The sequence below is a fragment of the Nerophis ophidion genome, linkage group LG08 (assembly GCF_033978795.1).
Source record: "Nerophis ophidion isolate RoL-2023_Sa linkage group LG08, RoL_Noph_v1.0, whole genome shotgun sequence".
NCBI lineage: Eukaryota > Metazoa > Chordata > Actinopteri > Syngnathiformes > Syngnathidae > Nerophis > Nerophis ophidion.
Window position 1 is genome coordinate 43,331,532 of NC_084618.1, and position 16,880 is coordinate 43,348,411.

General features: G+C 40.0%; 1 protein-coding gene across 6 annotated transcripts in view; it reads left to right on the top strand.

Annotated features, from left to right (window-relative positions):
- LOC133557815 (protein shisa-6) overlaps positions 1-16,880 on the top strand; it is a 260,224-nt gene that overhangs the window by 5,448 nt on the left and 237,896 nt on the right. For all 6 annotated transcript variants that reach the window (XM_061908631.1, XM_061908632.1, XM_061908636.1 and 3 more), the window contains exon 3: positions 15,855-16,015. In XM_061908631.1, the coding sequence (XP_061764615.1) occupies positions 15,855-16,015 (161 nt within the window). The remainder of the gene's footprint in view (positions 1-15,854; positions 16,016-16,880) is intronic.

Here is a 16,880-nt window from a genome sequence, read left to right on the forward strand (position 1 = left end):
CACAAATATGATGAGCAGAAAAGTAGAAAGCCATCAACAATGTAGCTCGGAGAGCGAACGGAGGCAAAAAAAAGTAAGCTAGCTAGAGGGTTAGCTAAGTAGCAAGCTTGTTTCGGTGCTCCTGATCGTCTCCCCATCCTGCTAAAAGAGGAGCAGCAGCGAGTACCCGCAGCTGAGAGGAGCGTTCAAAAAATTTTGTTTGAATCGTATTTTTATTTAAATTTAATTTAAAAAACAAAACAAAACAAAAAAACCCTCAAGTGATATTTTGATGTGAAAATGAATTTTTAAAAATGCGGATTTCCACGTTTTCGCGGACATTTCACATGCGTGCGTCTTTTCTTAAGAAAGCAAGTAATCTCCTGTGATTAATCATGATTAACCCAAATTCCAAAATGCGATTGATCCGATTCAAACAAATAATCATTTGATAGCTCCAATTATGACACGTTATCAGATATCTACTAACACAAAATGACAACGTACACGTTGCCAAAAGCGGTCCCATACAGTTTTAATTGCGCTGGACTTGAACGCTTTAAGTCTCGTTATGCATTTTGTCATAAACATTTTGCTGTGGTGGTTGTGACAGTCATACGCCTATCCCATGCAGCATATGACGTCCCTATAACGGCAATGTGTCAAAAAGACATATACATACACGCCACATTCATTTTACTCAAAGATGCCTCCATATTGGATGTGGCAAGCACAAGAAGAAAAGATGCCTCTTTAACATTCTGCATGGATTTGTACCAATGGGTGTAGTAAAAGTCCAAACCAGATAAACTGGGATTACCTTTCACAAGTAAGCCTGAAATATTACTTGATAGTATTTAGCCCATCCATCCATCCATTTTCTACCGCTTATTCCCTTTTTTGGGGTCGCGGGGGGCGCTGGCGCCTATCTCAGCTACAATCGGGCGGAAGGCGGGGCCATTAAAGAATATTTTATCTCTTTGATGCTTATTTGATTCCTAAGTAATAGTAATGTTTGTGTGTGAATAAAAACCTATTAAGTTAAATCAATGTGTAGAAAGGCAGTTTATGAAGTCCGATTCATTTCATTGCATTAGTTTGCAGCTCGCAAAGTAACGGTAAATGGTACTAATGATGAATTTCAGTAAAATTCCTGACTGTTATTAATAAAGTTTTGAATTAAAATGACTGAAAATCTGTAATTGATAATCGCACTTTGATAAATTAACAGACCGGCTCACTTGCTGAAATGCTAATATCAATACAAGAGGCATCAATGGTTTCCTCATTAGGAAACAACATACCCCAGTCCAAACTTTTGTAAATACATTACTGTCTAAACCAGTTTTTCAACCTTTTTTGAGCCAAGGTACATTTTTTGCTTTGAAAAAATCCGGAGGCACAACATCACCAGAAGACATTAAAAAACAAAACTCAGTTGACAGTAATAGGTCGTGGTCGCAATTGTTGGGTATGACTTTAAAGCAGGGCTTCACGGTGGCAGAGGGGTTAGTGCGTCTGCCTCACAATACAAAGGTCCTGCAGTCCTGGGTTCAAATCCAGGTTCGGGATCTTTCTGTGTGGAGTTTGCATGTTCTCCCCGTGAATGCGTGGGTTCCCTTCGGGTACTCCGGCTTCCTCCCACCCCCAAAGACATGCACCTGGGGATAGGTTGATTGGCAACACTAAATTGGCCCTAGTGTGTGAATGTGAGTGTGAATGTTGTCTGTCTATCTGTGTTGGCCCTGCGATGAGGTGGCGACTTGTCCAGGGTGTACCCCGCCTTCCGCCCGATTGTAGCTGAGATAGGCGCCAGCGCTCCCCGCGACCCCGAAAGGGAATAAGCGGTAGAAAATGGATGGATGGATGGACTTTAAAGCATAACCAAGCATGCATCACTAGAGCTCTTGTCTCAAAGTAAGTGTACTGTCACCACCTGTCACATCACACCCTGACTTATTTTGACATGTTTTCTGTTTTCCTGTGTGTAGTGTTTTACTTCTTGTCTTGCGCTCCTATTTTGGTGGGTTTTTCTCATGTTTTTGGTATTTTCCTGTGGCAGTTTAATATCTTCCATTGAGCGATATTTCCCGCATCTACTTTGTTTTAGCAATCAAGAATATTTGATTGTTTTATCCTTCTTTGTGGGTACATTGTTGATTGTCATGTCATGTTCGGGTGTACTTTGTGTACGCCATCTTTGCTCCACAGTAAGTCTTTACTGTTGTCCAGCATTCTGTTTTTGTTTACTTTGTAGCCAGTACAGTCTTAGTTTCGTTCTTCATAGCCTTCCCTAAGCTTCAATGACTTTTTTTAGGGGCACTTGCCTTTTGCTTATTTTTGGTTTCAGCATAAGACACCTTTTTACCCGCACGCTGCCTCCCGCTGTTTCCGACATCTACAAAGCAATTATCTATCTACATGGCTACCGAGCTCTAGACAGCACCGACCACTCAACAACACATCATTTGCAGACTATAATTACTGGTTTGCAAAAAAATATTTTCAACCCAAATAGGTGAAATTAGATAATCTCCCACGGCACACCGACTGTATCTCACGGCACACTAGTGTGCCGCGGCACAGTGGTTGAAAAACACTGGTCTAAACAACTAAGCTATTCAATTGTGCACATTAGTGTTGTCCCGATACCAATATTTTGGTACCGGTACCAAAATGATTTCAATACTTTTCGGTACATTTCGATACTTTTCTACATAAAGGGGAACAAAAAAAAAATTGCATTATTGACTTTCCTCTTCCCAGCCATTTTGTCCAGCTCCTCCTGGGGGATCCCGAGGCGTTCCCTGGCCAGCCTGGAGACAGTCTTCCCAACCTGTCCTGGGTCTTCCCCATGGCATCCTGACCAGATGCCCCAACCACCTCATCTAGCTCCTCTCGATGTGGAGGAGCAGCGGCTTTACTTTGAGTTCCTCCCGGATGGCAGAGCTTCTAACCCTATCTCTAAGGGATAGCCTCACCACCCGGGGGAGGAAGCTCATTTCGGCCGCTTGTACCCGTGATCTTGACTTTCGGTCATAACCCAAAGTTCATGACTATAAGTGAGAATGGGAACGTAGCTCGACCAGTAAATTGAGCGCTTTGCATTCCGGCTCAGCTCCTTCTTCACCACAACGCATCGATACAGTGTCTGCCTGTCGATCTCACAATCCGTTCTTCCCTCACTCGTGAACAAGACTCCGAGGTACTTGAATTTCTCCACTAGGGGAAACATCTCCTCCCCAAACCAAACATTTCTTAAATAAAACTTGGTAAAAGGTGTCACTGTGAGTACAAGTACTCATAATGATAACTACAGGCATGTGATTTTTCCATCTAAAGTCGGAATTCCGTCTTTTTTAATCTCGGGGGGAAAAAAAATTGTCTTTTGTAATTCATACGTAGCTTATATTACGCCATAGTTGATTGGTCGATATGTTCCTTGTGACCAATCAGGACATCTGTTATGAATGATGACGTAATTTCCGCCATTTTCCAAATGTAAACGATGTCGGTTCTCGAGGGAAAGGACGCTTCACGAGTAAAAAAAAAAAGATGAACATGTAAAAAATAAGTTTCGAAGGGACAGGATGGAAAGGGAAATTACTGATACTGTTGGGAAGTAGGAAGTTACGACTTTGTTCGGCGATTTTATTCTAAAAATCGATCGTCCCGGAAAAGTTTTGTGCACGTGGTGTAATGACAATATTGACTATGGATCACAAGGTTTCAAGGCTTTAGAAGTACATGCGGAACACCAAAAACATATGAAACAACTTGAAGCAAGGAAAACAAACTTTTCACTAGCTGGTACTTTTGGAAGTCAACCGAAAGTGAGCAAACCTTACGGACTTCATCCTTTGTTTACATCGACAACTGCCGTAGACATCGAGAGGAAAGATTCACCCAAACAACCCACTTCAGATGCAGACAGGGTAGTTAATAATGAGGTAAGCTAAAAAATATTTGCTTGCGAAATACGCATGTTTGTTTTAAATATTAACCAATTATTGCTTTGCGAAATATAAATGTTTTTTTCTAAAAATAAAAAGCCACGTGAAAATATATTATGAAATTACAGAAATTCAAAGTCGCATTACATTTGCAAATAATACTATTTTGTAATATTAAGTTCTTATGTAGTCTCTTGAAACAATATTGTCAGTGGTGTAACAATCTTAAAGGTAAATATTTTCACACTTGTTTCATGCAATATGTCAGTGTCCTCACATTATTATTATTTCCTATTTTCAAATATGAGTAAACAATACTAAACATGTTTAATTATTTTCATAAATTTGTATCCTATTTTGGCGAAAAGAATACAATGTTTACATTTGGTATTTGGTTATATTTATAACTAAACTTGTAGGCAATTAGGCATATACATTAAAACTGTGAATTGTTATTAGTGGTCATGTATTTTACAATCAATGCTACTTTCTGATATTATATATCATGTAGTAGTCTTAACTTTAAAATATATTTTGTATAGTAATAAATCTTGGCAAACCTGTTACACCACTGATAATTTTTTTTACCCCATATATACAATATCTGACTAATAGTAATGATAGAATGATTTCAAATATGTTCAAAAATGATGTTTTTATGTCTTTAAACACTAAAATATTTTCTTCAAATGGTGCTGTCTTTGTTAATTTTAGCATGTTAAATTGGTGAAAAACCAGCAGCTTCGGGGGGCGTTGTACCCCTTGTCCCCCCACCAGGGCACCGGATCGGAAATGTTTTCAGTCTTTTTCATTGTGGTCAAATCACATGTCTGTAACTATGACAACTTTGGGAACAAAAATCGTGATACGACATGTTCATATCGTTATGACAAGATATTGACGGGGCAGATCTGCCACATCCAATGTGGCCGACACGCCGACTCAACGCAGTAACGGGCCAACCTATGAAGCGTCGATTTGTTCTACGGTGTGTCAGATAAACACGTGAAGAAGCTAGCTAATTTCCAAAATCTTATTTTTTTGCCCATGTAACAGAGTGGAGGAACTTGGTACTCATCGCTCGTCACAACAGGTCTAATTCACGTCATTGTGCTAGCATTTATAAGAGTACTGGTTTCATCCATCCATCCATCCATCCATTTTCAACTGCTTGTCTCGTTCGAGGTCGCAGGGTGTCGTTGGAGCCTATCTCAGCGGCGTACACCCTGGACAAGTCGCCACCTCATCGCGGGGCATTTTGTATCAGATACATGTATTAATTTAACTGTTGCAAGATACATGTGGCGGAAGCTCCTCTTCAGAAATGTTTGGGGCGGAGCCGCCAGCTTTTTCCTGCTTTTATGAGGTTGATGATGTCATCACAGACAACATCAGATCGTACCAACTCTCAGGGAGTGGTTTGTTTTCCCATTTAGATTAATCTTAGGTTTGGTTCAGAGAAATAAGAGGGTTAGCTCACAATATTATCTTTGGGTTCCTTTATTTTAACACTGACGACACGCTATTGTAGGCTAACTGTTTGACATGTAGAAATGTTTGATTATATTGGTAAGCAAACCTGTGGCGCATGCCAGATAGCATGGGAGGTCATATAAAGGAGCAGAAAGGTTATGTGCGGTGGCCATTTTGGGGTGAGCAATTCAGACATGCTGATGCCAAAGCACATGCTTTACTTCCTTGATTGAAGTGAGTAGATTATTTGATTTGTACTTTTAATTGTTGAAAGGCCTACTGAAATTAGATTTTTTTATTCAAACGGGGATAGCAGGTCCATTCTATGTGTTATACTTGATCATTTCGCGATATTGCCATATTTTGCTGAAAGGATATAGTAGAGAACATCCACAATAAAGTTCGCAACTTTTGCTTGCTAACAAAAAAGCCCTGCCTCTACCGGAAGTCGCAGACGATGACGTCACATGTTGATGGCTCCTCACATATTCACATTGTTTTTAATGGGAGCCTCCAACAAAAAGTGCTATTCGGACCGAGAAAACGACAATTTTCCCATTAATTTGAGAGAGGATGAAAGATTCGTGTTTGAGGCTATTGATAGCGACGGACTAGGAAAAAAAAAAAAAAAAACAAGTTAAAAAAAAAGGTGATTGCATTGGGACAGATTCAGATGTTTTTAGACACATTTACTAGGATAATTCTGGGAAATCCCTTATCTTTCTATTGTGTTGCTAGTGTTTTAGTGAGTTTAACAGTACCTGATAGTCAGAGGGGTGTGTCCACGGGTGTCTTGACGCACAGTGTCTCAGGGAAGTCGACGGCAGCTTTATGGTCGGCACAAGCTCAGCTGATCTCCTGTAAGAAGCGACTTATTACCACAATTTTCTCACCGAAACCTGCCGGTTGACATTCGGTCGGGATCTATGTTCGCTGTGATCCATAGTAAAGTTTCACCTCCGTGAATTTTAAACAAGGAATCACCGTGTGTTTGTGTGGCTAAAGGCTAAAGCTTCCCAACTCCATCTTTCTACTTTGACTTCTCCAATATTAATTGAAAGGATTCAGCAACACAGATCTCCAAAATACTGCGTAATTATTCCGTTAAAGCAGACGACTTTTAGCTGTGTGTGTGCGCAGCGCTCATATTTCCTAACAGCCCGTGACGTCAAGCGTACACGTCATCATGCCGCGGCGTTTTCAAGAAGAAACTCCCGGGAAATTTAAAATTGCAATTTAGTAAACTAAAAAGACCGTATTGGCATGTTTTGCAATGTTAATATTTCATCATTGATATAAAAACTATCAGACTGCGTGGTCGGTAGTTGTGGGTTTCAGTAGGCCTTAAGTTGCTAATTGGATTTTTTTGTTCAGTTTTACACGTGTTTAAGACATGCTTTGTCAATAAACACGGCAGTCTTCGAACAAACTGAAAGTCTGTCTTCCTATCATGTGGCCCTCGGACACCACATTACTTTAGCCCGTTTTAAAGCATTTTCATAATTGTAATATTATATTTCTACAATGAATTCATACAAACCAAGCAAGAAAAATATTTCTTTTAAGCTTTTATATCACTAAAGTTGATATGGAAAGCCTGATATATATTTTTTATTGCCCTTAGGACATTCAAAATATTTTTCATGATTTGTATATACATATACAGAATGTTCTTGTTAAATTAAAAGTACTCAATAAAGTTGTTTTAAACTCTGCATCTCATTGCTACATAATAAAGTGTCGAGTTGGATAAACATTTCATGCATTTTAGAGAAAACACAATTGTGATGTACTTTAAACCCACCATCATTTTACTTTGAGCACAGATGGCTTCTTAAAGGTTAATAATATGATTATTGTGTTTGTTGTGGTCTAGAAATGCATCATATTGAGAGCTGCGTCCAATGTTATGGTTGCCACTTTGGCTGCCAATGCGAATAGAAATATTTGAAAAAGCTCTCAGCATGACGCAATGCTGCCTACACAAGTAAAATGTGTTAATAAATGACTCCCTCTCTGCAGTGTCAATCAAAATTGAGCAGTGCCATTATTAGTTGTAAAGGCAGATTTTCTCCGGGTTGCATTAGTTGTGTTTTGAAAAACAAAAACAAAAAAAAAACCTCCAACCTGGCCACAACATTGACAAATTAGGGATCCAGCCCCAAGCGATACTCCCATGTCCTCAATGAGGCGATACAAGGTGGCTCGCAGCTTGAATTTTTTGCTCCGCGGGCAATAGCCTATACATAAAATTTAAACATGATAAAGGAGAATTAGTCCCCTTCGACACTAAGACGTCTAAGGTTATCCAGGTTAAATCCCACCTAACTTTATCCTTGTCCACACACACACACACACACACACACACACACACACACACACACACACACTCACACACACACAATGACTGTTTAATACCCCCCCGTACCGTCCGCCGGCGCAATGCGACCTAGTACGCATGTGCGGGAAATGCGCACGTCATAGTCACCTCCAGTGTTGCTTTGTGTGCAAGTTCCTGAATTAAATTTAACTTATCTGAACAATATCCAGTGCTGTGGTATTTCAGTTAACTGGAATCCATTACGCTGTGAGGCCCTATTGTAGTGAATCACACCTGAGCCATCATAAATTAATTAAATCATTATTGGACAAGTGAAAGTAAACAATGTGATAAAGAACATTTTACATCCGTCAATCTGGGAATCTTGATATCTGGTCAGGACGCTCTTCACTCTTTTGCCTTCACCTTTATTGTCCATTTGTTTTTTGTGACTACATATACTTTGGACCTAGACGTTGAGTCCGCGACATACAGGACGCCAATTTTCCCTCCAATTTTTCATATGTTTGAGCAAACGCCAAAAATCCTTGAGCATTCAGTGGCGCACATGTGAGCAACGGCAGACGTGCACACTGTTATGCGCTTATCTTTTTATTTGATTTTGTGCGCGGCCTAGATTTGCCATGCGCAGAGAACGCGTGAGCAGTGTGCAATTTCACAGGCGCGTACCTTAGAGGGAATGTTGCAGGGCGGACAATAACGGATACAGTCTGCTTTGCCAGTCCAAATGCATTCAAAGTTTTCCATAGTCTTCACTTGTTGGCCAGGTATTAAAAAGCAAACGCTTGTTGTCTCTCCGTCGACACATGGAAAAAGTAAATCACAGCTACCCTGGACATTCGAAAGTTCTTGTGCCGTCTGAGAAGTGTTGTATCTGAAATAGCTGCAATCGCTTTCTCTTAAAGGCCTACTGAAACCCACTACTACCGACCACTCAGTCTAACAGTTTATATATCAATGATGAAATTGGCAACACTAAATTGGCCCTAGTGTGTGAATGTGAGTGTGAATGTTGTCTGTCTATCGGTGTTGGCCCTGCGATGAGGTGGCGACTTGTCCAGGGTGTACCCCGCCTTCCGCCCGATTGTAGCTGAGATAGGCGCCAGCGCCCCCCGCGACCCCGAAAGGGAATAAGCGGTAGAAAATGGATGGATGGATGGAAATATTAACATTGCAACACATGCCAATACGGCCTTTTTTAGTTTACTAAATTGCAATTTTAAATTTCCCAGGAGTTTCGTTTTCGAAACGTTGTGTAATGATGACGTGTACGCAAGACATCACGGGTTTTTAGGAAGTATGAGCGCTGTGCACACACACAGCTAAATGTTGTTTGCCTTAACGGCATAAATATACAGTTTTTTGGACATATGTGTTGCTGAATCTTTTGCAATTTGTTTAATTAATATTGGAGAAGTCACAGTAGAAAGATGGAGTTGGGAAGCTTTAGCCTTTAGCCACACAAACACACGGTGATTCCTTGTTTAAAATTCCTGGAGGTGAAGCTTTCCTATGGATCAGAGCGCGGAAAAGAAAAAATGGATTCCGACCTCATGTCAACCAGCAGGATTTGGTGAGAAAATTGTGGTTAAAAAGTCAGTTCTTACCGAAGAAAAGCTGAGCTTGTGCCGTCCATAGCTGCCGTCGACTCCCCTGAGACATTGGCGTCAAGACACCCGTGGGGACACCCTTTCGACTATCAGGTAATATTAAACTCACTAAAACACTCGCAACACAATACAAAGACAAGGGATTTCCCAGAATTAACCTAGTAAATGTGTCTAAAAACATCAGAATCCGTCCCAATGCAATCGCGTTTTTTTTTTTTTTCCCTAGCCCGTCGCTATCAATATCATCAAACACAAATCTTTCATCCTCGCTCAAATTAATGGGGAAATTGTCATTTTCTCGGTCTGAATAGCACTTTTTGTTGGAGGCTCCCATTAAAAACAATGTGAATAAGTGTGGAGCCATCAAACATGTTACATCATCGTCTGCGACTTCCGGTAGAGGCAGGGCTTTTCTCTTTGCACCGAAAGTTGCGAACTTTATCGTGGATGTTCTCTACTAAATCCTTTCAGCAAAAATATGGCAATATCGCAAAATGATCAAGTATGACACATAGAATGGACCTGCTATCCCCGTTTAAATAAGAACATCTCATTTCAGTAGGCCTTTAACCCTTGTGTAAAAAAATCATCCAAGGAGGGGGACTTTAAACACTGGTTTAGTGTGGCTGAAAAGGGGCGTAGGCTAAATAATTATTTGTTTAAGGGGTTATCCGGTTTAGTGTAGACATAGCCTTAGGGCCACATTGATTATAACTAAAAATGAAACATTACAATATTAATACATGTAAATATCAACATGATTGGTGGTCGATTGATAGGCGCATGCCTAGTTAACACCCATCTAGTTCAGGTGTGTCTTTCTCCACTGAGGGCCACAGATCTTAAAATCTGTCCAAATCTTAAAATGCTACCCAATAAAGGTCAAAATATGCTTGGCAAATAGTTGGACAAGTAAATATTAATGTAATATCGGCAACACTCTTTCCAACCATGTCCTATAGTAATGTATTGTCATTCCCCAAACAAATACTACTCCGAAAGTATTTTCTATGTATGTCGTTTTACACAATACTATGACTTTTGGTGGGAGGAGTACTCTTTAGATATAGAATACATGGCGACCATGCTGATGCTCTTAGCTTCCTCTTGTTTCCTTCCGACAGAGTTATCATACATGAGTGAACTGCAGACTGCAAGCATATCTGGAAACAAATGCTGACACACATTATTTCCTCAAGATTGAATTGTTTTTATGCATTATTCAACACTTGAGCAATCTTAAGACTGTAAATAATGGATAGTGTGTTAATGTTGGGCTTGTACTAAGGTCATGTGACATGTATGCACCAATGAACATTAAATCAAAAGCACAGAGACAAGGGGAGCGGAAATATTAACCCATTAGAAGCCATAAGACCCTAAATGTCCGAAACTACAAAGGGTTACAACCAATAAATGGATGCCATAGATTTTGATTAAAAAAAAGCATTGATTTGTATTTTTTTACTTTGATTAATTGTTAATGAATGGTAAATAATGAACATGGATAAGATCTTATTCAATGTATTAAAAATGTTTTTTTTTCCTAAAAATACGCGTAGAGACTCTGGGGTGCGTTTTATCTTGAATAGTCAAATTGATCGATACGTTACTCGATTACGAAAATAACCGGGAGATACGGCCCTAAAAATGTTTTGTGCCTGCGTTGAACTCATGAAGTCTCTAAGTCAGGGTTAGGGAACCAATGGCTCTAGAGCAAGATGTGGCTCTTTCGATGACTGCATCTGGCTCTCGGATAAATCTGAGGTGACGCTGCTTAACACAATAAGTAATGAATAATTCCACTTGTAATCAAAGTGTTAAAAATAACGATCAAAATAGAAAACATGCTCATGCATTTGAATCCATCCGTCCTTTTTCTACCGCACTTGTTCAAGAAGTTGCATTAAGGGTAAGAAGTGATTTATTTATCATAGGTTAGTTTAGGGATTGCTCTCCTGGGGGTTCTTGAGACCACCAAGCACCGACATGAGCGCTTATTTCAGGGTTCCGATATTCTTTTATTTTTCAATAAGTCTCTCAGTTGGTTTCCAGCAATTGTCTTTTTCTTTCGTTCTCGCTCGCGCTCTGGCTCCAGCTCCAACCCCGTCTCTACTCCTGGCTGCTGTTTATAAACAGAGCGACAGGGGATGAGATAACAAGGCCCAGGTGGGACTATCTACGCACCTTTCGCTGATTTCGAGGCTGGTCCTGGCAACACCCTACTTCGCTCGCAGGCCACGCCCCCTCCACAGTTAGCTTCAGAATAACAATGTTATTACAAAGAATAAGAGACCTGTTATACTCTAGAAATGTTGGTCTTACTTAAAAATGCACACGTTTAGTTGTGTTCAGTGTTAAAAAATATTTTATGGCTGTTACGGAAATACATTTTAAAATATTTGGATTCTTGACTCTCGCAGCCAAAAAGGTTCCCGACCCCTGCTCTAAGTGACCTATAGGAAACATTTTTGGAGGAGTTGTCATATGACTGTCCCAGTCATATGGCTACTCTGTGGCCTAGTGGTTAGAGTGTCCGCCCTGAGATCGGTAGGTCGTGAGTTCAGATCCCGGCCAAGTCATACCAAAGACTATAAAAATGGGACCCATTACCTCCCTGCTTGGCACGCAGCATTAAGGGTTAGAATTGGGGGTTAAATCACCATTAATGATTCCCTGATAGTAAAAATGATGTGTTAGTACAATGCCTGACGCGAAGTGCTAAGCAAAAATGCTAATAAGACACTCAATACATTTCCCAATTTAAATTAAAAAATATACTGTATATATTAGACTGTGTGTCTCTCTTACGATTCTGCACAAAAATGTGTTTCGCCGAGTTCTTTTCAAATAAGAAATACATTTACCATAAATAATGTAACAGACATGTACAAAGTGCTGTGTGCTTCCTGAGAACGGCTAAATGGCTAACTATCTGAATTAAGTTAACTAAACCAACCAACAAAGCCTCAACAATATAGAGTGTGTGTGTGTGTATGTCTGTGTGTGTGTGTGTGTGTGTGTGCGTGCGTGTGTGTGTGTGTGTGAGTATGTGTGTATATATTCATATGTATAAAATTACTTAACTTTAATATACCCAACCATCCATTTTCTACTGCTTATTCCCCTTTGGGGTTGCGGGGGGCGCTGGTGCCTATCTCAGCTACAATCGGGCGGAAGGCGGAGTACACCCTGGACAAGTCGCCACCTCATCGCAGGGCCAACACAGATAGACAGACAACATTGAACTTTCATATATATTATGTTAATACATAGCGCAACACAGATGGTGTAAATTGGAATTTTTCTTTACCAATCTTTTATTATGGAGTTTATTTGGGGTCCAAAACAAACAGCCAACGTTCTTAGTAGAAAAAAGTAGACAAAACCCAAGTTAATGGATTTTGATTTGTTGATTTTTTTATAATTAAGGTATGATTTTTTTTAATATAATATAATCAATAAACCAATGTGTCTAATTATAGCTTGAAACATACTCCAGTTCATAAACTTACAATAAAACATGCATTCATTTCTTGAAATAATAATTTTGCGGCCGTACATTTCTGCAGTGTTTCGTGACCAGCATGCACATCAGCACGCATCTGATAATAAACATAATTTTTTTTTTTTACAGAAAACGACCTAAAAAATAACGTGTTATCCTTATTTTGCCAAAATCTTCATTAGTTTTGAACCAACAATCACTTTCGTGTGAAGTATGTCAACTGTGGTGGCTCCCTCCAATGTATTTGTAATCACTGTATGATTATGCGTTTAATATAACTGATCTTTCATTTTTGTGACCTGCTAAGTGTACTTATTTCCCCATATTTCTGCTGGATCACTCAGATTTGGTAACAATGGCAAACAGGAGAGAATATGGAATGATTTTTGTTCCAGAACATTCATCCATCCATCCATCCATCCATTTGCTACCGCTTGTTATATTTTGCTTTATTCATTGACATATTTATTTATTTTTTCTCCTGTCCAGTCACTCAGGTAAATCAAATATTATTGATGTAAATGCCCGTATTTACTTTACAGATTTACTTTACAAAAGTAAAGTGTGGGCTAGTTCTCCATCCATCCATTTTTTACCGTTTGTCTCTTTTTTGGGGTCACGTGGTTGCTGGAGCCTATCCCAGTTTTTGCTTCTGTGTGTTCACTGTTTCGTGTGTTTACCTGGCACAAGACGGTGGCTCTCCAGTGTTGTTCGTGAACCCTCACTTGGCCATACTTGTCTTCTTTCTGGGTTATAGGGAAAGTGATATAAAGATTTTCCACAATTCTCGCGGGTTGAGAAGCCCCATGCTGCACAATAGAGCATTTATAGACGTCGAAAAACTTACGTGGAAGCGTCGCAAACATATAGGATATGCTCAAAGTTAGTAGCAGTCATGGGGCCCTGTACTCACGTGAGTGCTTTTTGACCAAACATTGAGGAGATTGCCTGAGACGGAGTGGCCCATTCTCTCGTCATACACCACTCTGAAGATTCTGTTCACACTTGCTATCTGGTGGTTGTTTGCGCACACTGCAGCGACTCCTGGATATTGTAAATAACTTCCATTTTCCTCTCAGCTGCAGGCATTAGATTTTAAAGCGGGATTCACGTGGTAAGGAGACCAAATTTGACCCACACCCACTGTATATGCAACATTAAACATATTTTGCTCTCAGTCCATTCCTTTCACTTTTATTGTGGTCGGCAATCCGCAGCTCCGGAGCCGCATGGGGCTCTTTGATCGCTCTGATGTGGCTCAGCCGCATACTTGCCGACCCCCCAATTTTTCCAGAAGGTTTTCGGATTTCAGTGCCTCTCCCAGGAAAATTTTTTCAATGATTTTCACCCAGAGGACAATATTGATGGCGTGCCGTAATTCGCGCTCTCTGAAACATGTCATCACGCCCGCCTTTACACATTGCTATCTACGTGTAATATGCGGCCTCTGTCTATACACGAAAGTGACTGCAAGGCATACTTGTTCAACAGCCATACAGGTTACACTGAGGGTTGTGATATAAATAATTTTAACACTGTTACTAACATGCGCCACACTGTGAACCCACACCCTAACTCTTCCGGGCTACATTATACACCCCAGCTAGCACAAAACCCCGCCCCCCCAAACCCGCCCACCTCAACCGACGCAGGGGTTGAGGTGGGCGGAATAGTTAGGGATGCATGGGATTCTGGGTATTTGTTCTGTTGTGTTTATGGTGCAGATGTTCTCTCGAAATGTGTTTGTCAATCTTGTTTGGTGTGGGTTCACAGTGTGGCGCATATTAGTAACAGTGTTGAAGTTATTTATATCACAACCTTCAGTGTAACCTGTATGGCTGTTGAACAAGTATGCCTTGCAGTCACTTCCATGTGAGTACAGAAACCACATTCAACGTGTGACTGGGCTGACAAGCCGTTAGTTCAGGTTGTAGAGGGCATTAAAGACAGTGTCATCATAACATGCCCTTGTTATTGTTGGTTGGGTGAAAATCAGCAGATACCTGAGAGAGTATTAGCTCTCTAATTCGGATGTCTTCCGGAAAAATTGCGTTGGCAAGTGTGCTGCTGTTAAACGTCACTCATATAAAACTCGCACGCCGCACTTACATTTAATTTTCATATTAAGGTGTTTAATTTTCATACTAAGGTGTGACCCCTGCTTTTTACATAACACAAAGCAGAAAAAAAACTCTGTATGCAGTATCATTTCATATAAAATTTCAAAAGTGTTTTGTGGCTCTCATTGTTTTCTTTATTTTGTGAAACGGGTCAAAAGGGCTCTTTGAGTGGTAAATGTGAATGATGTTTGGTGATAGTCAGAGAGGTAGGTGCAAATTAGGAGCTACGTTTATGGCAGCCGTGGCAGCGGTTACCACCAGTGTGTGACTGTGGAGTGAATAAATAATGGGTTCTCAATGTGAAGCGCTTTAGCTGTCTAAAAATGCACTGTGTAAACTCAATCAATCAACTTATTAGTGGTCACAATTGTCTGTGTGCTTTACAGTTTCAATCAATTTACTTTCACTGGCTCTGGGTTCACATTGTTTGAATCAATAGGTTTTTCCCTTCCCGATTACAAGCTTTGCACCAGTGCATCATGGCATGCCTGCGAAAAGTTCCTTTTTAAATGCCAGAAAAATAACAAACATTTTTTAACTTTGTTTCATCGTGGTTGCCGCTGCCTCCCATCCTCACTCCCTCTTGAGGGTTTCATGTGCACCTGCTGCGGTCTGAAAAACATTCAAATTCACTGTAATTAGATGAAATGCTCACACATCTTAATGATGTTTCCCATTCATCATCTTCCTGGGCTTTTAAAAAACACAAACCAGAGAAGTCCCAGATTAGTCGTAATAGCACAACACCATCTTAACAGTTAGCTGCTATTGTGCTTGCAGAAAACATACTGTATGCGTTATCGCTTCATTTCTAACTCTGCATGTAGAAAGACGCATAGAGTGAAATAACATTTCGGTTTTGATTTTCAGAGCGCTTGCAGACATCCTGAGGCAGCAGGGACCCATACCCATTTCTCAATATGACTGTGAGAACTTTGCAGCGATTAATGGTTCCTCCAAAGACAACACACCGATCAGAACCTCATCCAAGAACCATTACACTCCCGTTCACACCTCCAAATCCAATCACGGTAAGACCTCTATTTTATCTTTGCTCCAATACTCTAAAGCAGTGATTCTCAATCCTATTTTACATACCCCTCTTTGTATGAACCTTGTCTCAGTGTACCAACATTTCAACCTCGCAGAGTAGGTATTTTGTGCCCTGCAGCTCAGTGATTGTGGTTGGGCTGATACATCTCTGATCCTAATCCAGTCAACATTTTTTCTATTTATGCTAGCTCAATATGAATGCAAAGAAAGCCATGGACTCGCGATGTGTGGTTTGAAACGTTCAGAAAGTAGCAAAAAAAAAAATTAACTGACGAGGTAAAGTGGATTTTATCTTTTATTTCTAATCATTGTAGTGATCTGCCTGGTAAAGTTATGGACTTGTTTTATTTAAAACCGAGTGCACCACAGTCCTTGTGACAATGTGCGTGCGTGTCAGCAGGGCAGCTGAAAATGAGGAGAATTCAACGATTTGTTTTAAATTTGTTATTAAAAATAAGTGTATCTATCACCCCCTTATCTTTGTTTGATATACTGTACAATACTCTATGGAATTTGATATTGTATTCGAAGTGTACAAACTTTTACTAAAATGTGAACTTTTGTCGAGGCTGTAAACCGTTGTTAATATTTATATAGGTTTATTTTTTAAATAGAGAAATGTGCTTTAATGTACAAATGTTTATATTTACAAACCCTGTTCAAAAATCAATTAAGTTTGTCAATAAAGGTTTTACTGTACGTTACAATTTTTTTTTAGCTTGAATGGGTTGGCTTTTGGAGGTAGCACAGTGGAATAGGCGTTAGTGCATTTGCCTCACAATTCTAAGGTCCAGAGTAGTCCTTAGTTCAATCCCGGGCTTGGGATCTTTCTTTGTGGAGTTT